Source organism: Vidua chalybeata, chromosome 12 (assembly GCF_026979565.1).
Source record: "Vidua chalybeata isolate OUT-0048 chromosome 12, bVidCha1 merged haplotype, whole genome shotgun sequence".
NCBI lineage: Eukaryota > Metazoa > Chordata > Aves > Passeriformes > Viduidae > Vidua > Vidua chalybeata.
In genome coordinates, this window is record NC_071541.1 from 386,510 (window position 1) to 402,558 (window position 16,049).

General features: G+C 50.3%; 1 protein-coding gene across 1 annotated transcript in view; it reads left to right on the plus strand.

Annotated features, from left to right (window-relative positions):
- The window catches only part of PLXND1 (plexin D1), a 71,011-nt gene that overhangs the window by 12,356 nt on the left and 42,606 nt on the right, over positions 1 to 16,049 (plus strand). The window contains exons 2-8 of the mRNA XM_053953895.1: positions 4,816 to 4,992; positions 8,099 to 8,230; positions 9,948 to 10,048; positions 10,719 to 10,848; positions 11,380 to 11,554; positions 13,021 to 13,129; positions 13,983 to 14,085. Coding sequence (XP_053809870.1) covers positions 4,816 to 4,992; positions 8,099 to 8,230; positions 9,948 to 10,048; positions 10,719 to 10,848; positions 11,380 to 11,554; positions 13,021 to 13,129; positions 13,983 to 14,085 — 927 coding nt within the window. The remainder of the gene's footprint in view (positions 1 to 4,815; positions 4,993 to 8,098; positions 8,231 to 9,947; positions 10,049 to 10,718; positions 10,849 to 11,379; positions 11,555 to 13,020; positions 13,130 to 13,982; positions 14,086 to 16,049) is intronic.

Genomic DNA, 16,049 nt, shown 5'->3' on the forward strand with positions numbered 1-16,049 from the left:
GAGAGGGAAGAATGAGTTTTCTAGGACTGATAGCTCCCTGCTGGCACAAGGTCCAGGTGGCTGCTGGGAGCAGAGGGATTTGGGATAGACCATTACTGGTGTCACACTAGTGACTCGCAAAGTGCCCTAGCCCAGGGCTGGCATTGTGCAAATGGGCAAAACACAACAAAACCCCCACCTCCTCGCTTGAGGAACTTGTGGCCTAAGCAAACGGTGAAACCAGAGTTCAAGTCTCACTTTAAACCTTTTTTTTTGGTTTTTTTTTTTTAAGAATGTCTGCTGTGCTGTCTGGATACTGTACTGTTGGTAATTCTTGAGAAAAAAATGTCCAGATTCATTTTGCCAGAGATTCTCAGCCTGAGTGCCTTGACTGGCCACAAGTGCACATTGATTTGCCTCCTGTTGCCTAAAAAATATGATGGGAACTCTGAGGAGCTCTGTGCTAATGCCTGCCCTTGAGCATCACTTCAGCTGGAGACTGCTTACATCTCAAGTGCCTCAACAGTGGAGTCCTCTTCTGAGATGACATTTTCCTCCAGGCATCCCAAAAAGGCTGGTTTTGACAGGTCTGGTTGTGACACTGCAGCAGATAAATGAGTGATTGTGTGTACAAACTGCGGGGGGAATGCTGGGGGTGTGTGCCTGGTCTGGGCTCTGCCCGACACAGAGCAGGGCTTGTACTCTTCCTTAGCATGATGCAGCCAGGCTGGCTTGGCATCACTGGCTGTGTCCATTCTCCTATGCAATATTTCCCCACTGGTTTTTAGCCTGTCCCTACTGTTCAGTGCAAGTCTGTGTCCTGCTACTCTCTTCAGACAGTATCCTAATTATTTGAATATTCTCTCTGCAGTCAGAAATTTCCCTGAGTCATACCTAAATGTTAATAAAAGCCTAATGGTTTATGTTAAGGAAGGCAAGAGATAAAACTAGAGCCCTTTTATCACAGCCTTTAATGGCCTGAAAATGTCAGTTGTGTGGGAGCAGCTGCCAAATTTTGAGCCTATGAAGATGATGGCTAAGTCCCACAAATCAACAAGTTTGGAGCGGATTATCCGATGCTGGCTGTGTCATTTTCCCAGGACTCCAGGCATGCTGGAAGCCAACACTTTAATCCTCTCTGATATGAAGTCTGAAAGGGGCTGGGCTCCCCTTCTCACTCCGGGGCTCTGGAGCTGCTGCAGCACAGCCAGCATGGCCTCGTGGAGGGCAGGGGCTCAGGGCTTTCCTCTGTGCCGCAGCTTCTGAGTCACAAATTAGCTCCAGCTTTGCTTGAGAACTATTTTTAAGGTCACAAACACAGGATGCAGAAATCAGCGCATTTCATGGTTTTCCTGAGAGCTGCCTCACCACTCCTCTTCCTCCTTCTGTTTCCAACAGACTTCCTTCCCGAAGGGACATCCTGCATGCCCAGGGCTGGGGAGCTGTAATGGAAATTCTGGGAAATCGCTTTTTATGCTCCTTATAGGCCTGGGATAAAGAACTGAACTCACACTGTGAAGACAGCTGAACTCTTGAGCTCTGATGTGGCTGGAAATCTTTTATCTCTGTCCCATTTTGTTTCTGCTATCGCACACAGGGGTTAATCTGAGTAACCATCCTCTTAGCTGTGGCCCCTTGATTTGAATTCATTTGCATCACTTGTGAGGTTTTGCAGCAATAGCATAAATTGCAGTGTGCAGGGGCACAGCAGCGTCCTGGCAGGGCATGGGGGCCGGCAGAGCTGCTCAGCTGGTGCTGGCTGTGGCTGTCCCCAGCTTGCGCCCAAGAGGCTCCTCATCAGCCACAGAGTAGCAGAGTCAAACGTTTTGTGGGCAGGAGGTTTCGGATCTAGAATCAGCCCACAGTTCTGTGAGTTACTGAGTACCCAGAGCATGTCAAAGAAAAATAGAGGCAATACAGTAAATGCCCACGGGGTGTTTTAAAATGCAGATTATAGAAAGAGATTGGTTTTGGAAGAAAACTTAACATTTGTTCTTTTCCCACTTCAGTATAGGGCAGCTTGATTTAAGGAATGAGATTTAACCCCTTCCACTTGTAGATGGCCTTCTATTACATTCATCCACACTGCCTGGTGCCTGCAGAAGGATGTGACTTGGCTGTATCCTGTTTACTGTAACGTGATGGAGTTAGCTGTCCTCTTGGTGCTGTGGGGTACGGGTAGCAGCAGCACAGCATGTCATCCCTTCTTTGGACCTGGGAGAGGGAAATACCATATGTCGCCTACCCATCCGTTTGTTGGAAGATCTGATGTCATTTGAAGAAAGGTGTTTCAGAGGAAGGATGTGTGCAGCCAAAATAAAGCTTGGCCTGGGTTAGAATAGTTACATCCTGTTTACTATGGAAAACACTTTGCACTGATATGAGCTCTGAAATGGATGATTTATAAGCCGGCAGGCGCTGCAGATAAGGGACTTCCTGTGATTTTGGCCACCTGTGAGAAGAAAGGGCCATGTCTTTCAGGCTGACAGGCAGTGGTGCTGGTCCTAGCTCCTGTGCAGCTACCATAGAGAGAGGTGCTGAGCATCCCTTGGGGTCCCAGGTGGCTGGAGGTCCCTGGGTGCCTCAGTTTCCCTGAAGGAAAGAGCCTTGTAAGCTTCAGGTGGTGATATTCTTAAAGAGTAATGAAGAAGAGCTAGAGATAATAATCCCTAAGACAAGTAAATAACCCCAAGTGAATTTCTAAATAGCTGTTTGGGAAGGGAAGGAATCATTAAATAAGAAACATGAATGGCTTGCCATGTCCTCTGTATAGTATAAAAAAGTTGTGCAGCCCAGTTACAGAGAAAACATACACATTTAAGAATTTGAGCTGTAATTTTACTTTTTACTAGAATGAGATGCAGTAAAACTGCAAAATGCATTTAGCACTGCATCCACAAACTTGATCCTTTCGTCTTAATCCCCTAAGAACAGAGCTACAGCTTTAAATGTGCTGCCTCATTTGGCACTCATCTGAGCATAGGAAGTTTTTCACATCAGGCTTTGTTACTCCGTGTCTGGCACAGCCAGCGGTGGCCACGGGGTCTGGTGGGGCACAGGGGACCAAGGTCAGGGTGGTTTTTTGGAGAAGACCCAGCCTGTCTCTAGTGGCACTGTGGCTGTGCTAGCCCAGCAGCAGAGATATGAGCCCTGGATGTGTCTGCAGCAGCACGCTCCCTGTGGTCAGGGTACGTGCTCATGTGCAGAAGTTGCTGTGGGGTGTGACTGCTCTGCTGGGTAGCCCAAGCTGTTTGCTGGGGCTGCTACAACACACCAAGGGCTGGCTGGCACCCACAGCTCCTGGTGAGGTTTGCTGCTGTCCTCTACCATGCAAGGAAGAGGAGTGGGCAGTGCCACAGCCTGCAGTCCCCATGCTGACTGCTCCCTGGACCAGTCGTGGCCGTGACAGGGAGGTCACCAACCCCCTGTGGCGTCTGTCTGGGGCTTCTTTTCTTTTGCTGGTGCAGGGACACCATCTCTTGCTTATGTATACAAAGCCCCATCACTTTGCATTTCTTTTGGGTTTTAGCATGTTCCTTCCCCACTTCTTCCCAGGAATGTGTTGCTGTGGTGTGGCACCAATCCAAGACACATGGTGGCTTGGGGGCAGATGGGCATGAGGCAAGAGTTGCACCCCAAAGTGGGATGACCCTGCAGAGAGACCCTGCCCAGTCTCACCCTCCTGTTGGAAAGCCTAAAGATTTGCTTAATCTCCTGAACTGTCTGGAGAAAGGAGAGAGCTGAAGCCTGGTTCCATTAATGAAATGGTGAAGATGACTAGGGAATTAGCATCCAGGCCCTTGTGTAGCCCAGAGAGAAAGGACTGTGCTGAGTAGGCTGGTGGTCACCTTCTTCCTGGTGGAAACGGCATTCCCATTCCCTGACAGATACAGCCTCAAATCCCTGCATTTATTCTGCTTAAATTCAGAATTCTGTCAGTGTCTGTGGCAGTGCTATCTGCCTTATGACTGGATTCAAAAAGTCATAAATGTGCTTTGTCCTTGGGGTGTGGGATACAACCCTGCAGGCATCTCTTGCTGGAATTTTGTACAGGCACTTCCCACAACTGGAGCTTGGATTGTACGCAGGTGACCTGCGGATACCTGCTGCTGCTGGAATGCCAGCCCTGCCCAGGGGTGTGACAGGGGGGTCACAGCCTCCCCTAGGCTAAACCCGGGGTGACACTGTGGATGACGTGGTAATGGCCCTTGAAACTGCTCATCATTTGAAGGGCTCCAGCTGCACCTGCTGCAGCTCACAAAACCTGCTGCAGGAGTGACTGCAGGTGAATTGTTGGCAGTGAGACTGCTGTGATGTTCAGGCATTGTCGAACCCATCCAAGTAGTCTGAGCAGAAATAACATGAGAATCTCAGAGGATTTGGAGTGAGGGGCTCATAAATCTTGGGTGCATCTTGGCAGGGTAGTAGGAATATGAGGCATCAGTTCCACTTGCAAATGCTGCTGTCATGCAGCAAATGCACTAATTAATTCAGCACAGAAAAGTCAAGTCTGTTGTCTTGCTTTTGGCCAAACAAGCCGAATGCCTGCTCGTAGACACAGGTCAATGATAAGTCCTTAACCACTGCCTTTGCCCCTCGGCACCTGACAGTGAATGGATGTGGCAGCCCTGCTATCAGCCTGGTGCCCCACGTGCCAGCCCTTGCGGGTCAGCTCAGCAGCCAGGGCCAGTTGCATTTTCCTGTTCCGTGGCTCAGCAGCGAGGGGCTCTGGGAAGGCAGAGCGGGGCTCTGAGAAGTCCCCGCTGCTCCTGACGGGGGTGGCAAGGGAGCACAGTGATGTGTGTGCAGCCTGTTGATATTTGTGTCTCTCCCCAGCTGCAGCCGGAGCAGCTGGACTGTGGAGCCGCACACCTTCAGCACCCGCTGGCCATCGTGAACCCCGTCACAGCCACCCCCATCTTCACCTACAGCGGCCTGACTGCCGTGGCAGTGGCCAGTGTCAACAACTACACGGTCGTGTTCCTGGGCACGGCCAGCGGAGGACTCCTGAAGGCAAGTGGGGCCCAGCAGCAGCAGCGTGGGGCAGCAGAGCTGGGGACAGGGTGGGTGTCGGGGCTCCCCCTTCCAGCACCTCTGCTCTGCCCAGAGGATGACATCTGTTGTCTGCTTGGTCTGAGCAGCTGCTTCCTTCAGGCAATGAAAAACTCCTTGGGCACTGCCATAGCCTGGACAGTGATACATGCTGCCTGATGACTGGTGGCTGTTAATCACTGCTCAGGGCTGCCATGGGAGCAGGATGTTTTTGATAAACCCTAAGCTGAAAATGCTATTGTGCAGCATTGAATTATTAATTAATTTTATTATACCATTTTATTAATTATATTAATATGATTTAAAACCAATACGATTACACACACAATATTAAAATTTTAAATACAATATTTTGTTATTATTTTTTAATTGTTGAAGTTATTAAAATTATTAAAAGCTCTTCTAATAAATTCTCCCCATGAGGTGCTGGCTTTTGAAGACTCCTTGTAGACAGGGGAATCACAAAGAGATTCTTCTTCACAGCCGAATCCAAAGCAGGTGTGAACCCATAGTGGAGTCTGTTCTAAACAGCATCTAAGAGGTGATGCAGGGTGATGCAATGCCCCAGCTCTGCAGCCAGGACACAAGGCCAAGCTCTCAGTAACCTTAGTGCTTGAAGTTTGCCAGAGAAAGTTTTGATTCCAGGCAGCCACAGTGGTCTGATAAACTGCCAGTATCAAAAGCCCATAGAGAAGAGGGGGAAAAGGCCTGGAGCAGCGACAGCTGATACCTGCTTTATCTCTGCCTGAGGGAACTGATGCATAAGGGGGGATACTGGATCAAAATACTTGGATGGAAGAAAACTTACCCAGTTTCTTCCCTTGCATCACAGTGCTCCTGGCAGAAATGTGGGAACAATCACAAAGAGGCTCCCTGCTTTGATTTTTGCCCACAGGGGCAGGTAATTTGTGAGGGGGAGGGAGCTGGCACTGGGCCAGGCGCAGGGGCTGGGGGGCACATGCCACACGCAGAGCAGCCTGTTCACACGGCATTAACAGCTCTGCTCCATTATCATCTCAGAGAGACCAGCCTTATCTGCAGTGCCTCCATTAGGGAGAGGCTCCTGGCTACCCTGTGCTGGGATAATTTGCTCAGATAGCTGTAATCTAATTCCACAACACAGCTGCATAACCAGAAGCCCTTCTACCTCTGGGGCTCCTTGCTCTTTGGCACATGACACAAGGTACTTCGCGTGAGCAAATCATTCAGATTTGTTGCCTGAGAAAAGCCAGCAGAGGGGCAGAAATAGTGCTTGCCCAGCTCCTGCCAGCAGCAGTTAGGGCTACCAGGGGCATGTGTGGCGAATTAATGCAATTCTGCGGCTGCAAACGGGCATTTGGTGAGGACCAAGACCACATCTAGCTGTCGTGAGAGGATCAGCAGTGCTTGGGCAGCACAGCCGGGCAAGGTGTGCCAGGGTGCGGTGCCCTCAAGGGTAACGGTGGGAGGGAGGGGTCTGTCCTGGTGTGTGCAGATGTGGTGGGAGGAGGGGTCTGTCCTGGTGTGTGCAGATGTGGTGGGAGGGAGGGGTCTGTCCTGGTGTGTGCAGATGTGGTGGGAGGGAGGGGTCTGTCCTGGTGTGTGCAGATGTGGTGGGAGGAGGGGTCTGTCCTGGTGTGTGCAGGTGTGGTGGGAGGAGGGGTCTGTCCTGGTGTGTGCAGGTGTGGAAGGCTGCAGACGAGTGCTGTGGTGGGGTTACCCAGGACTTCCCTCGCTGTGTTCCCACCAGCACCCAGGGCAGTGCGTATCCTCCAGCCCACCCCAGCCTGCGTCCCTGCTGCACCAGGGCTGGTGGTCGCTGCCCCTCTGTGCTGCTGTGGGGGCTCTCCCCCAGAGCCTGCAGCCCCCTGGAATCCAGGGAAATTGTCTGTGTGAAGAGGGTGTAGGGTGAACCTGCCCAGGAGGCAGAGGGAGGCAGACACAGGTGTCTGTAAACAGCCACGTGGAGCATATCTTAGCAGTGAGGGAGAGAGGATGCAGTGGAGAATGTCAGGGCTCAGTTCATGGACATCTTGGGTGATCCCAGGGAAATAATTTAGCTTCTGGCTAGCCAGCTTTTAAAATTGACACATTGATAGTACCCTTTTTCTGCATAGCTCTCTGTGCTATGTTTCTTAGCGAGGAGCCTGAGCCTGTGCTGTCATACTGGGGTGTGTCAGTGCTGCTCTAGTGTAAGAATTAATTAACCTATGTTAATTAATTAATCCACATTTAGAGAACAGAGGCACACTTGGTCATTACAATTATTGCCTTCCTTTGCTAGTAAGAAGGCCAGAATTTTCCTCACTCCCTTTCTGTTTTAAGCTGAAAAGTGACTGTCACAAGAAATTGTGTAGCCCCATTGTTATTTCCTCTCAGCAATGCCACATTTAATTTACTGAATTTTCAAGTCAAATGCCAAGACATTCAGAGAACTGAAAGGCAGGCTGATGCTGTACAGCCTCCTCCATCACTGCCAGCACTTCTGTTGGTGATTCATGAGGCAAGGTAGGACTTGGCTCTCTTGTGGCAGCTGCCATGGTCCTCTGGAGTCAGCAGGGATAGAAGCTTCTTCTGGCTGGGAGTGACAACACTTATTTTTCAAATATGCAGGGAGCAGGAGATGCCATGCTGTACAGCCCTGTTGCTGATTTTCACTGTTTTTCATTAAGTTTTGGAAACTCAGTGTTCTCTGTACAGAATGTGCGTATGAATACAGAACGCCTGAAGGCTGGTGCCACTTTGCATGAGGGTAACACAAACACTGCTGTGACTGCTGGATGAAGCTGTGCAGGGGTAGAGCCTCCAATCAGCCACTTTCCAGAGGCAGCCCCTCAGAGGGACCAGGGACAGTGCGGGTCCTGCATCACTGAGCAGGGCTGGGCTTTCTGGACCATGCCATGCCATGCCTGCCCAGTGACACAGAGCTGACTTTCCAGGAAAGCTCTGTGTGTGCAGCCTGCAAAGTGCTTGACAATTTGGGGCACCACTGAATACCACTCTGTTTTTTATTTATAACAAAGGAGAAATAATCTTCTCCCCTTAGTGTTTGAAAATGGTCTCAGCGAGTGGCCTCTTCTCTCTACAGATAAACCTGGACAGTACGATGAAGGTTATTAGCAGGAGATCCATTTTGGTGGCTTATGGAGAGCCTGTCCATCCCATCATGCAATTTGACCCTTCTGATTCCACTTACCTCTACCTGATGACCTCTTACCAGGTGAGATCTTCAGTCCTCAACAGTCCTGTTCTTGGAGCACAGCACACATTTGATTTAGCTCAGAGCTGGGAGCAGAAAGGGACAATAAGATTTTCTTTAATGGTGAGAACCAAGATGTTTAGAGCTTTGGCTGTCACTGGGCTTTCTGGGGAGCTGCCTGTCCATTCTCCTGTGCTGGGTGATAACACCATGCAGCCCAGCTTATCAGGTCTTTGTGGTGGTCAAGTAAAAAGAAGAGTGACAGATACTGAAACTGATTGCACTTTCAGGAGTGCAGAAATAAGGAAAGGTTGTTCCTGTACAGAAACTCCAAAATGACAGTACATGGTCTTTAGGGAGGCTTTCAGGAGATCCTACAGAGAAAAAAGTCTGCCTGTCAGAAGTGGTTCCTGGGGAGGCTTCTGCTCAGCGCTTGGCAGGAGGGCTCTGCAGAGACCTGGAGAACTGCAGCAGGTACAGACAGGTGGTCCCATCTCCATCAAGTTAACAGAGTAGGAAGATGAGAGCTGAGTGCTCCAGGCACTGAGGGTTTGTCCTGAATTACATTTTAATCTGTCAAAACAGATGCACAACCCCAAGTGTTACATGTTGCATTTGTATTTTCCGAGCTCTAATTCCCTGCAGATTGGTCATTATCATTTCACAGACCCCTCCCAGGAAGCCTCTTTAGCTGATGGCTCTGACTGTCTCATCTCAGCCCCTGGCTGGGCTGTGCCCTCTGCTCAGGCTGATCAAACAACTGGTGTGGTGCTCACGGTGCCTCCTCTGACTGCTTCTTTTCCAATAAATCTGATGAGTTCGTTTTTCTTTGGTGGAGTTAGCATCCTGGGAAGCTCCCCAGGAGCTTGACAGGGTTGGGGTGGAGTTGGTGAGCCCCGCAGGGCTGGGGAACAGTGAGGTGCTGTGAGTGAAGTGGGGCTGTGGCCAAGGAGCCTACAGCCTGGAGTGTGCTTGCCTGGTGGGAGCTCAGGGCTCTTGGCACCTCACATTTTCAGTCCCCACTGTTCCAAACCACTCAGGTTTCCTTCCCAAATGTTTAGAGATCAAAGGAGGAGAGAGCAGAAACCAACACATGCTTTCCCTTCCAACTGCTCCTGCCAAGTGAGTCCCCAGAGGTACTTGATTTTTACACAAATCAAGGTTTCTAGAGTGGTGCTGCTTTCTGATCTTTGTGTAAACAGCCAGAGAGTGCTGGGCTCTGTCTGGAGAGGAGCTTTCTGCAGGTCTGGGTGAGAGCTTTTCACAGAGAGGGACAAGCTGTGAAGCTATGTCCATCTGACTCCTCTGAAAGGTGCAGTGTCACATTCTGTAACCTGGTCTCACATGGCTCCTGCCATGGCACCAGCTGAAAAGGAGCAGCTCAGCCCAGCCCAGCCTAGCTCAGCTCAGCTCAGCTGGCTGCAAACCCTGTGGTTTCTCGAGCCCTAGGGGCTGGCAGCCCCTGGCTTGGACAGGCTCCAGGGGCCCCCAGTGGGCAGCAGGTGGCTTCTCGGGCTCACCCCCATGCCAGGTGGCCATGGCACAGCTCCAGCTTCCAAGCCATGGCAGGGATTGCTCCTGGCGTGCTGGGTGAGTTTGCTCCAGGGGAAGGGTGTCGCAGCCCGAGGTGCTGCTGCCTTGTCTCCAGCTGCACGTGGCCGTGCGCTGCGTCCCGGCCGGGCGGGTGTTCCTGTGGGGCTGTGCCACGTTTGGAAGCAGCTGTGCTGTTGTTGTGCAGATGACACGGGTGAAGGTGGCTGCCTGCAGCCAGTACTCGACGTGCACGGAGTGCCTGGCCGCCGCTGACGCCTACTGCGGGTGGTGCACGATGGAGACCAGGTAGGACCAGCCATGTCCTGGTGCCCTTCAGCGTGTCCTTTGGCCCTCAGGCCTGGGCAAGAATTCCTGGTGCCTTCTGTATTTCCCCACAATCACACTACCAACAGTCTTTTTCCATTCCTTACAAAATACGTGCTGTTAGAAACTATTGCACCTGGCCCAAAGGGTTGAGATGTTCTTCAGAGCCAAGATTTCACCATAGCTGCATTGTCATGCCACAGGCAGCTACCAGTGCAAAGAATCTCTTGCAGGTGACAAACCTTGGAACTGGGAGAACCCACACCCTGTGAAAGTTCATGTTTTGCCCCTGCAGATCTCATCTACCAGTAGAAGAAAATCACATGCAAAAGGGGATATTCAAAATTAGATTCCACATTTGCAAACTGAAGATGTTGGACAAAGTGTCATTCTCTCCTCCTGAATTTAGGTTCAACCTGGCCTTTTCCTGCCTTCCTCAATCCTGCTGCTCCACTGGTGCTCTGGGAGTTCATGTTTATATCATGGCAAGCAGACACTTAAAACATAGCAGCAAATGTTAAGGCTTAGCTGCATGGATGGAGAAATATACAGACACAAGATTTTCTCAGGAGCTTCCCTCCCAAGCAATTCAACATTTTTATTACCTGTTTTAAAACTCTTCAACCACGAGCTGTTCCTCTGTTTGTTGCAGGTGTTCTCTGCAGCATGAGTGCACCAACTTCACAGGGGCCAACTTCTGGGCGAGTGTGAGTGAAGGAGTGCAGCAGTGCCCTTCCATGACCATCCTGGAGCCTGAGATCAATATTGACAAAGAGAGCCCGGTGCGTTTGCTTTGCTGCCAATTCCAAATCAATCTCCTGCAGGACCCCTAGAGCCACTGCCTGCTGCCAGGGTGGGGCAGCACGGCTCTCGTGGCTTGGATGTGGGTCAGGGGGATGCTGAGCTCTGCTGCATGCTGCTGCATCAGGCCAAGGCTCTCGGGGAGCTGGGGGTGACCTGCTGCACCCCGGTGCCTGAGCCTACAAGTCTGTAGGAAAACAGCACCCAGAGCCGAGCCTACAGGCAAAACCCACCCAGAGCTGCTGCACCAAACACACAGGGGAGGGTCGCAAAATTTCAAACACAATCAGCTGCAGACAGCTGAGTCAACTCATTTCCTGGTTTTGTGTTGTTGCTATTTTCAAGTATTTTAATTATATTTTAAAGGTTTTTATCAAAATATTATTTGTTTCAAGACAGACCCTGTCTGTGGGCTTGTTTTGGAGTTGCCTACCTCTGAAAAGCTTCTAAAACATCGACAATTTCGAAATATAATTTTCTGTGATAATAGCTGACTTTTTTGTCTAATATAGGCCCTGATAATACAAATAAATGGAACTATCCCGAACTTGAATGGAACAAATATTTCATGTGACTATGGAAACAACATCCACACGGTAGCCAGAGTCGCTGGGGATTATGTAAACCAATTTATTTATTGCAGTTTGCTTCCACACGAAAAATATCCAGCATTTCCTGATGACCAAGGTACGTAGAGGCAAACAAGTTGTGTTCCTTCTAACCACTTTTGTGGACATAGTTTTTGATAAGCTTTATTTATTTTTTCAGTTGTATGTGCAGTTAACACATACAGGGAAGAAAACCCCAAAGCTGTGTCTGTTTTACAGGGCATATGACTCTGAAGCATAGGAGTTCCACCATCTTTACATGAATTGATAGTATTTCAAATCTATCAATTTTTGTTTTAAACATCAAAATTTAAATGCCAGTTCATGTACTTATTTTTATCTGTTTTGAGCTTCTGCTTTAGATTTAGTATGTACAAAGCCAAAAATGTTTTAGCCCTGGGCAAATAATGTAGTTTTTTATATTGATATTTTCAATGTCAATATAAACACACGCTGCCTTTCAGAAGAAGTTCTGAAGGAAGAGTGAGTGGGTACCTAAAGGAGCCCAGGAACTCTTAGCCCCATTTTGCAATCAAAAGCCAGCCAGAGGTGTCCAGTGTCCCCTGCTTTCCGATGGTGCCAAAGGAGATGCCTGTCTCCATGGAGCTGCCTCCAGAGGAGATGAGCGCCTGTGGATGAGGCTGAAGTCAGCTGAGCTGCTGGCTGAGCTGACCAGATCTGAACTGGCCACTTAGCGATGCAGTCAGCCCCTCTCAGTGCCTTTGGAGAAGTTTGATGCTTTAGTCCAACTTGAGTGCTTGTAAAGTTTTAATCCTTCAAGGCTGGAGTGAATGTGCTATTGAAAATGGCTGACTTCAGTAAGGGGAGAATTAGCTAGTCCTTTTGAAAATTCCACTTTTCCTAGGCCCATTTGTAAAGCTGCATTGCTTTCCTCCCAAACTATCCAAAGAATGGGAGATCATTAACTGCTCTGTATTATTGGTTTCAGCAATGTCCAAATGAATTTCTGGAATCCAGTGTGCTGATTTATTCTCTGTATTCTGAAAGAGGCATTGTTTCTTCTCCCTGGTGCTTATATGGCAAAATTGCAAAGAAAAAAAAAAAAAAATAGGCAATTTTGGGGGGAGGGAAGGTAGTATGGTGTGTTGTGTTGACCAGCCAAGAAAGGGATTTCCGCTCTCTGCAGGTTTGTTGGCACAGGGAAAGTGAGCAGGATTTTAAAACATGATAACTAACATGTTTTAATTACCACATTTTAAAAATTATAGTTTAGCACCAACTGTATGTGAAGACAATAATTAAATCTGCTAATTAACACTTGCATGCCATGCTGGAATTTTGTGCTGAAAGTCACCATGTTCTTTTTTTGTGAGAGTAATGTAAAGTGCTGATTTAGGAGGGAAGAGCTGAATGTCAGAGGAGAAAGGATGACTGGTCCAAGTTTTGAAATGCAGCTCGGAGGAAGCCCTAGAGAAAACAAATCATATTTAGCCCTTGTTTTCCCAAGGGTCTCTCTTGTCTACTGGGTGTGAGTGTGAGCAAGGGGCTGTTGCAACCCAATATTCTTTGGCTTGATTTTCTCAGACCACGTGGTCGTCGAAACTTCTCTCCGGGTCAACAACAAAAACATAATCCGGGCCAATTTCACCATCTATGATTGCAAAAGGATTGGAAACATCTACCCGAAGAGAGCGTAAGTGACCCCAGTGTGCAGGCAGCGGAGCCACCGTGGGCAGGTGGTGGCAGGGCGTGGGGGGCACTGGGTGACAGTGGTGGGGCAGTTTGAAGCGGGGCTGTGCCAGCACAGAGCTGGACGAGGTCCTCCTGTGTGGGAGCTCAGCTCCTGAGAGTAGGCAGCTGGGGGCCTGGGCAGGATTTGGCAGGATCGTGGGAGATGTGATGCCAGAGGAGGGTCCTCAAGCCATCTGGACATGTTTGGTTTCTTTTAAACATAAATAATATTTTTATATAAAGCTTGTTCTGTTAACCCTTCAGCAGCAGAGGTGGCCTCCCCAGCAATCTGTGGGGAATTGGGGAAGGCAGGGTCATGCTCTCTTGCTCCTTCCAGCCCTGGGTGGGAGCAGTCACATACCCCCATCAGCTTGAGGGGGCTCTAGTGGCTCACACCAAAACTCATCCACCTCTCAGGAGCATGATATCAGGACCTGACCGCAGGGCCTGCCAGCGCTCCCGTGTCTGTAAACAGCAGAGAGAGTCTTAATCAGGTCCAGCACGCCAGGCTCCTCAGAGAGACAGATGAGGGGAAAGAGCATTTTTTTTTTAGGAAAAATGTTTTTTGCTAAGCAGGGGAGGGTGGCTCTCAGTCTGCCATGGCCTGAGGCCAGGCAGAGATGCCTGGGGGTGATGGGCTCTGGCCACATCCCCTGCCAGCTCCCAGGGAGAAGAGAGGGAAATCCAGCACCTGCCTTGGGTTTTTCTAGGCACCATTAAAGGCTGCACAGTGTGAAGATGGGTTGCAGGGCTGAGGTGTGGCCCCTCTGAGCAACCTATACTCTGCTTTCCTCACCTTGCCTTTGCCATTTCAGGTGCACCAGCTGCCTCTCGGCCAGGTGGAAGTGCCACTGGTGCCCCTCTGCCTACAGCTGTGTCTCCAACCACTCACAGTGTGAGGATGCGCTGCGGGTGGAGGTGAGGCTCCTGCAGCTGCTGCTCGGGCTCCGAGCCTGCTCCAGCAGTGGCCAGCAGTCGCTGGCCGTGGCTCGTGCCCTGCTGGGGTTGGGGCACCCTGCTCAGCTGTGTTCAGGAGGGGGATGTGTGTGGGTGGGCAGCGCCGTGCCCTGCCGCTGTGCTGTGCCGAGCCGTGCCTGGGGGGACGCTGGCTCAGGGATTCAGCTGTCCTGGTGCCTCCTGTGGGCTCCATCTCTTGGCTTTCCATGACTTATCATACCTGGAGCAATGCCGCTCTTTCTCCACATCCTGGGCCACCTGGGTTTGAGTGCAAGAAGAAACAGCCGTTCTCCACCATTCCCTTGGCTTCGACTCGAGGTTGCTTTATGTTAAAAATGTGCTGGGGCACCACTAGGGTGCTCACCCAGAGGAGAAAATTGCCCCTTTCCAAATTGCAGCTTTAATACCCAGAGACTCAGAGTGTTCCTACTACTCAAGTTTAAATTGAAGTTAATTTAAATAAAATGGGCCTTTTAGCAATCAATCTGCTCTAGATCCAAGCCAAGCTTTAACACTGTAAATTGAATATCCCTTTTGCACCTCTGCTCTTAACTCAGGTCTCCAGTGTTCCCCATGCTCATCATCGAGAGGAGTTTGGCCCATGTCAGATGTCCCACCCTCTCTCTCAGGCTGAGCCCAGGGCCAGCCCTGGCATCCACTCTCCTCCAGTGGGGACGAGTGCAGGGCATGGGGGTGGAGCTGAAGCCAGCACTTACAGCTCCGGATCCTGTAAATTCCCGGGAAATGGGGATGGAAAAGTCCCTGCCAGGGACCACCCCAGCAGCACAGGGCAGTGTGTTGGGGTCAGCTGTGCCTGCCTGTGCACACCCAGGTGTTTTGGGGAAGCATCCTCTTTGTCCACTTTACCGGTTTCAGTGTCTGGCATGTTCTCTGGCTGTCTGGATGGGTGCTGGGAAGTTGAAGACCATCTTGGTGTTGCTCCTGTTGGGTGTCTGTCCTGTGCCAGAGCCTGGGGAACCCTGCAGGGGTCTGGCACACGCTGCTGTTGGGGCAGGGGGTGCTCCTGCTGTGTGTGCTGCTGGGCACTGCTGCGCTGCTCGTGCCAGGGACTTGGGGGTGTCAGTTTCAGCAGTGACACTGGGTGACATCAGGGCTGTGGGCTCACCTGGGGACTGCTCTGGGTTCGTCCTCGATTAGCAAAGATCTCCTTGGATCTCCTGCTCCAGAGGTACAGTTGGGCTGGATGCTGACCTGCTTGGGCATGTTTGTTTTCTCTCTGTGCCTCCTGCTGATCTTGTGAGCGGGAGAGGTGCTCGGTAGCCCTGGAAACATGGTGCTTTCATCGTGCAGTTGGAGCTTTTGGTAAACAAACCATTGCTGGTGCGGCTGCACCTGAGCATGGCTCTGCAGGGAAAGCTGCATCCTACTGGCTCCACCCGCAGCATCTTGGGCATTCTGCCCGTTTCCTCTGATCCAGATGTGAAGGATATAGTCAGCTGGAAGCTCTATTGCTGGTGGCTGAACAGCAGGAGAAGGGGCTCCAAGATGACAGGTTAATCAGTCCTCTAAAGTGTATTTCTCTGGGAAGCTGTGCCAGCTCTGGTGACATGCAAATACTCACCAGGCCAGGGGAGCTTTTGCTTGAAATTGTAGTGTGCTGGTTTTATTTTAACTCTTTTTATATCCTTGGGAGAGGCTTGGGACTGAAATCTCTCTCCAGTTGTTTGCTTTGCTGTTTTGCTTCCCATATCACATTCATCTCTTATTTAATCTCCTTGTTTAGGCAGCACCAACTATGCTAGGCAGCACTAACAATGAGTGTCCTGACAGAAGTGAAATATTTTTTCCACAGTCAAACAGGCACTTCCAGGTAGTTCCCTGACCCCTATCTAGGTCTGGGGAGGGCAGGAGAGAAACCTCCCCCTCGCTGCACGTCCGGTCCCAGGGATGTGTCTGGCTGCAGG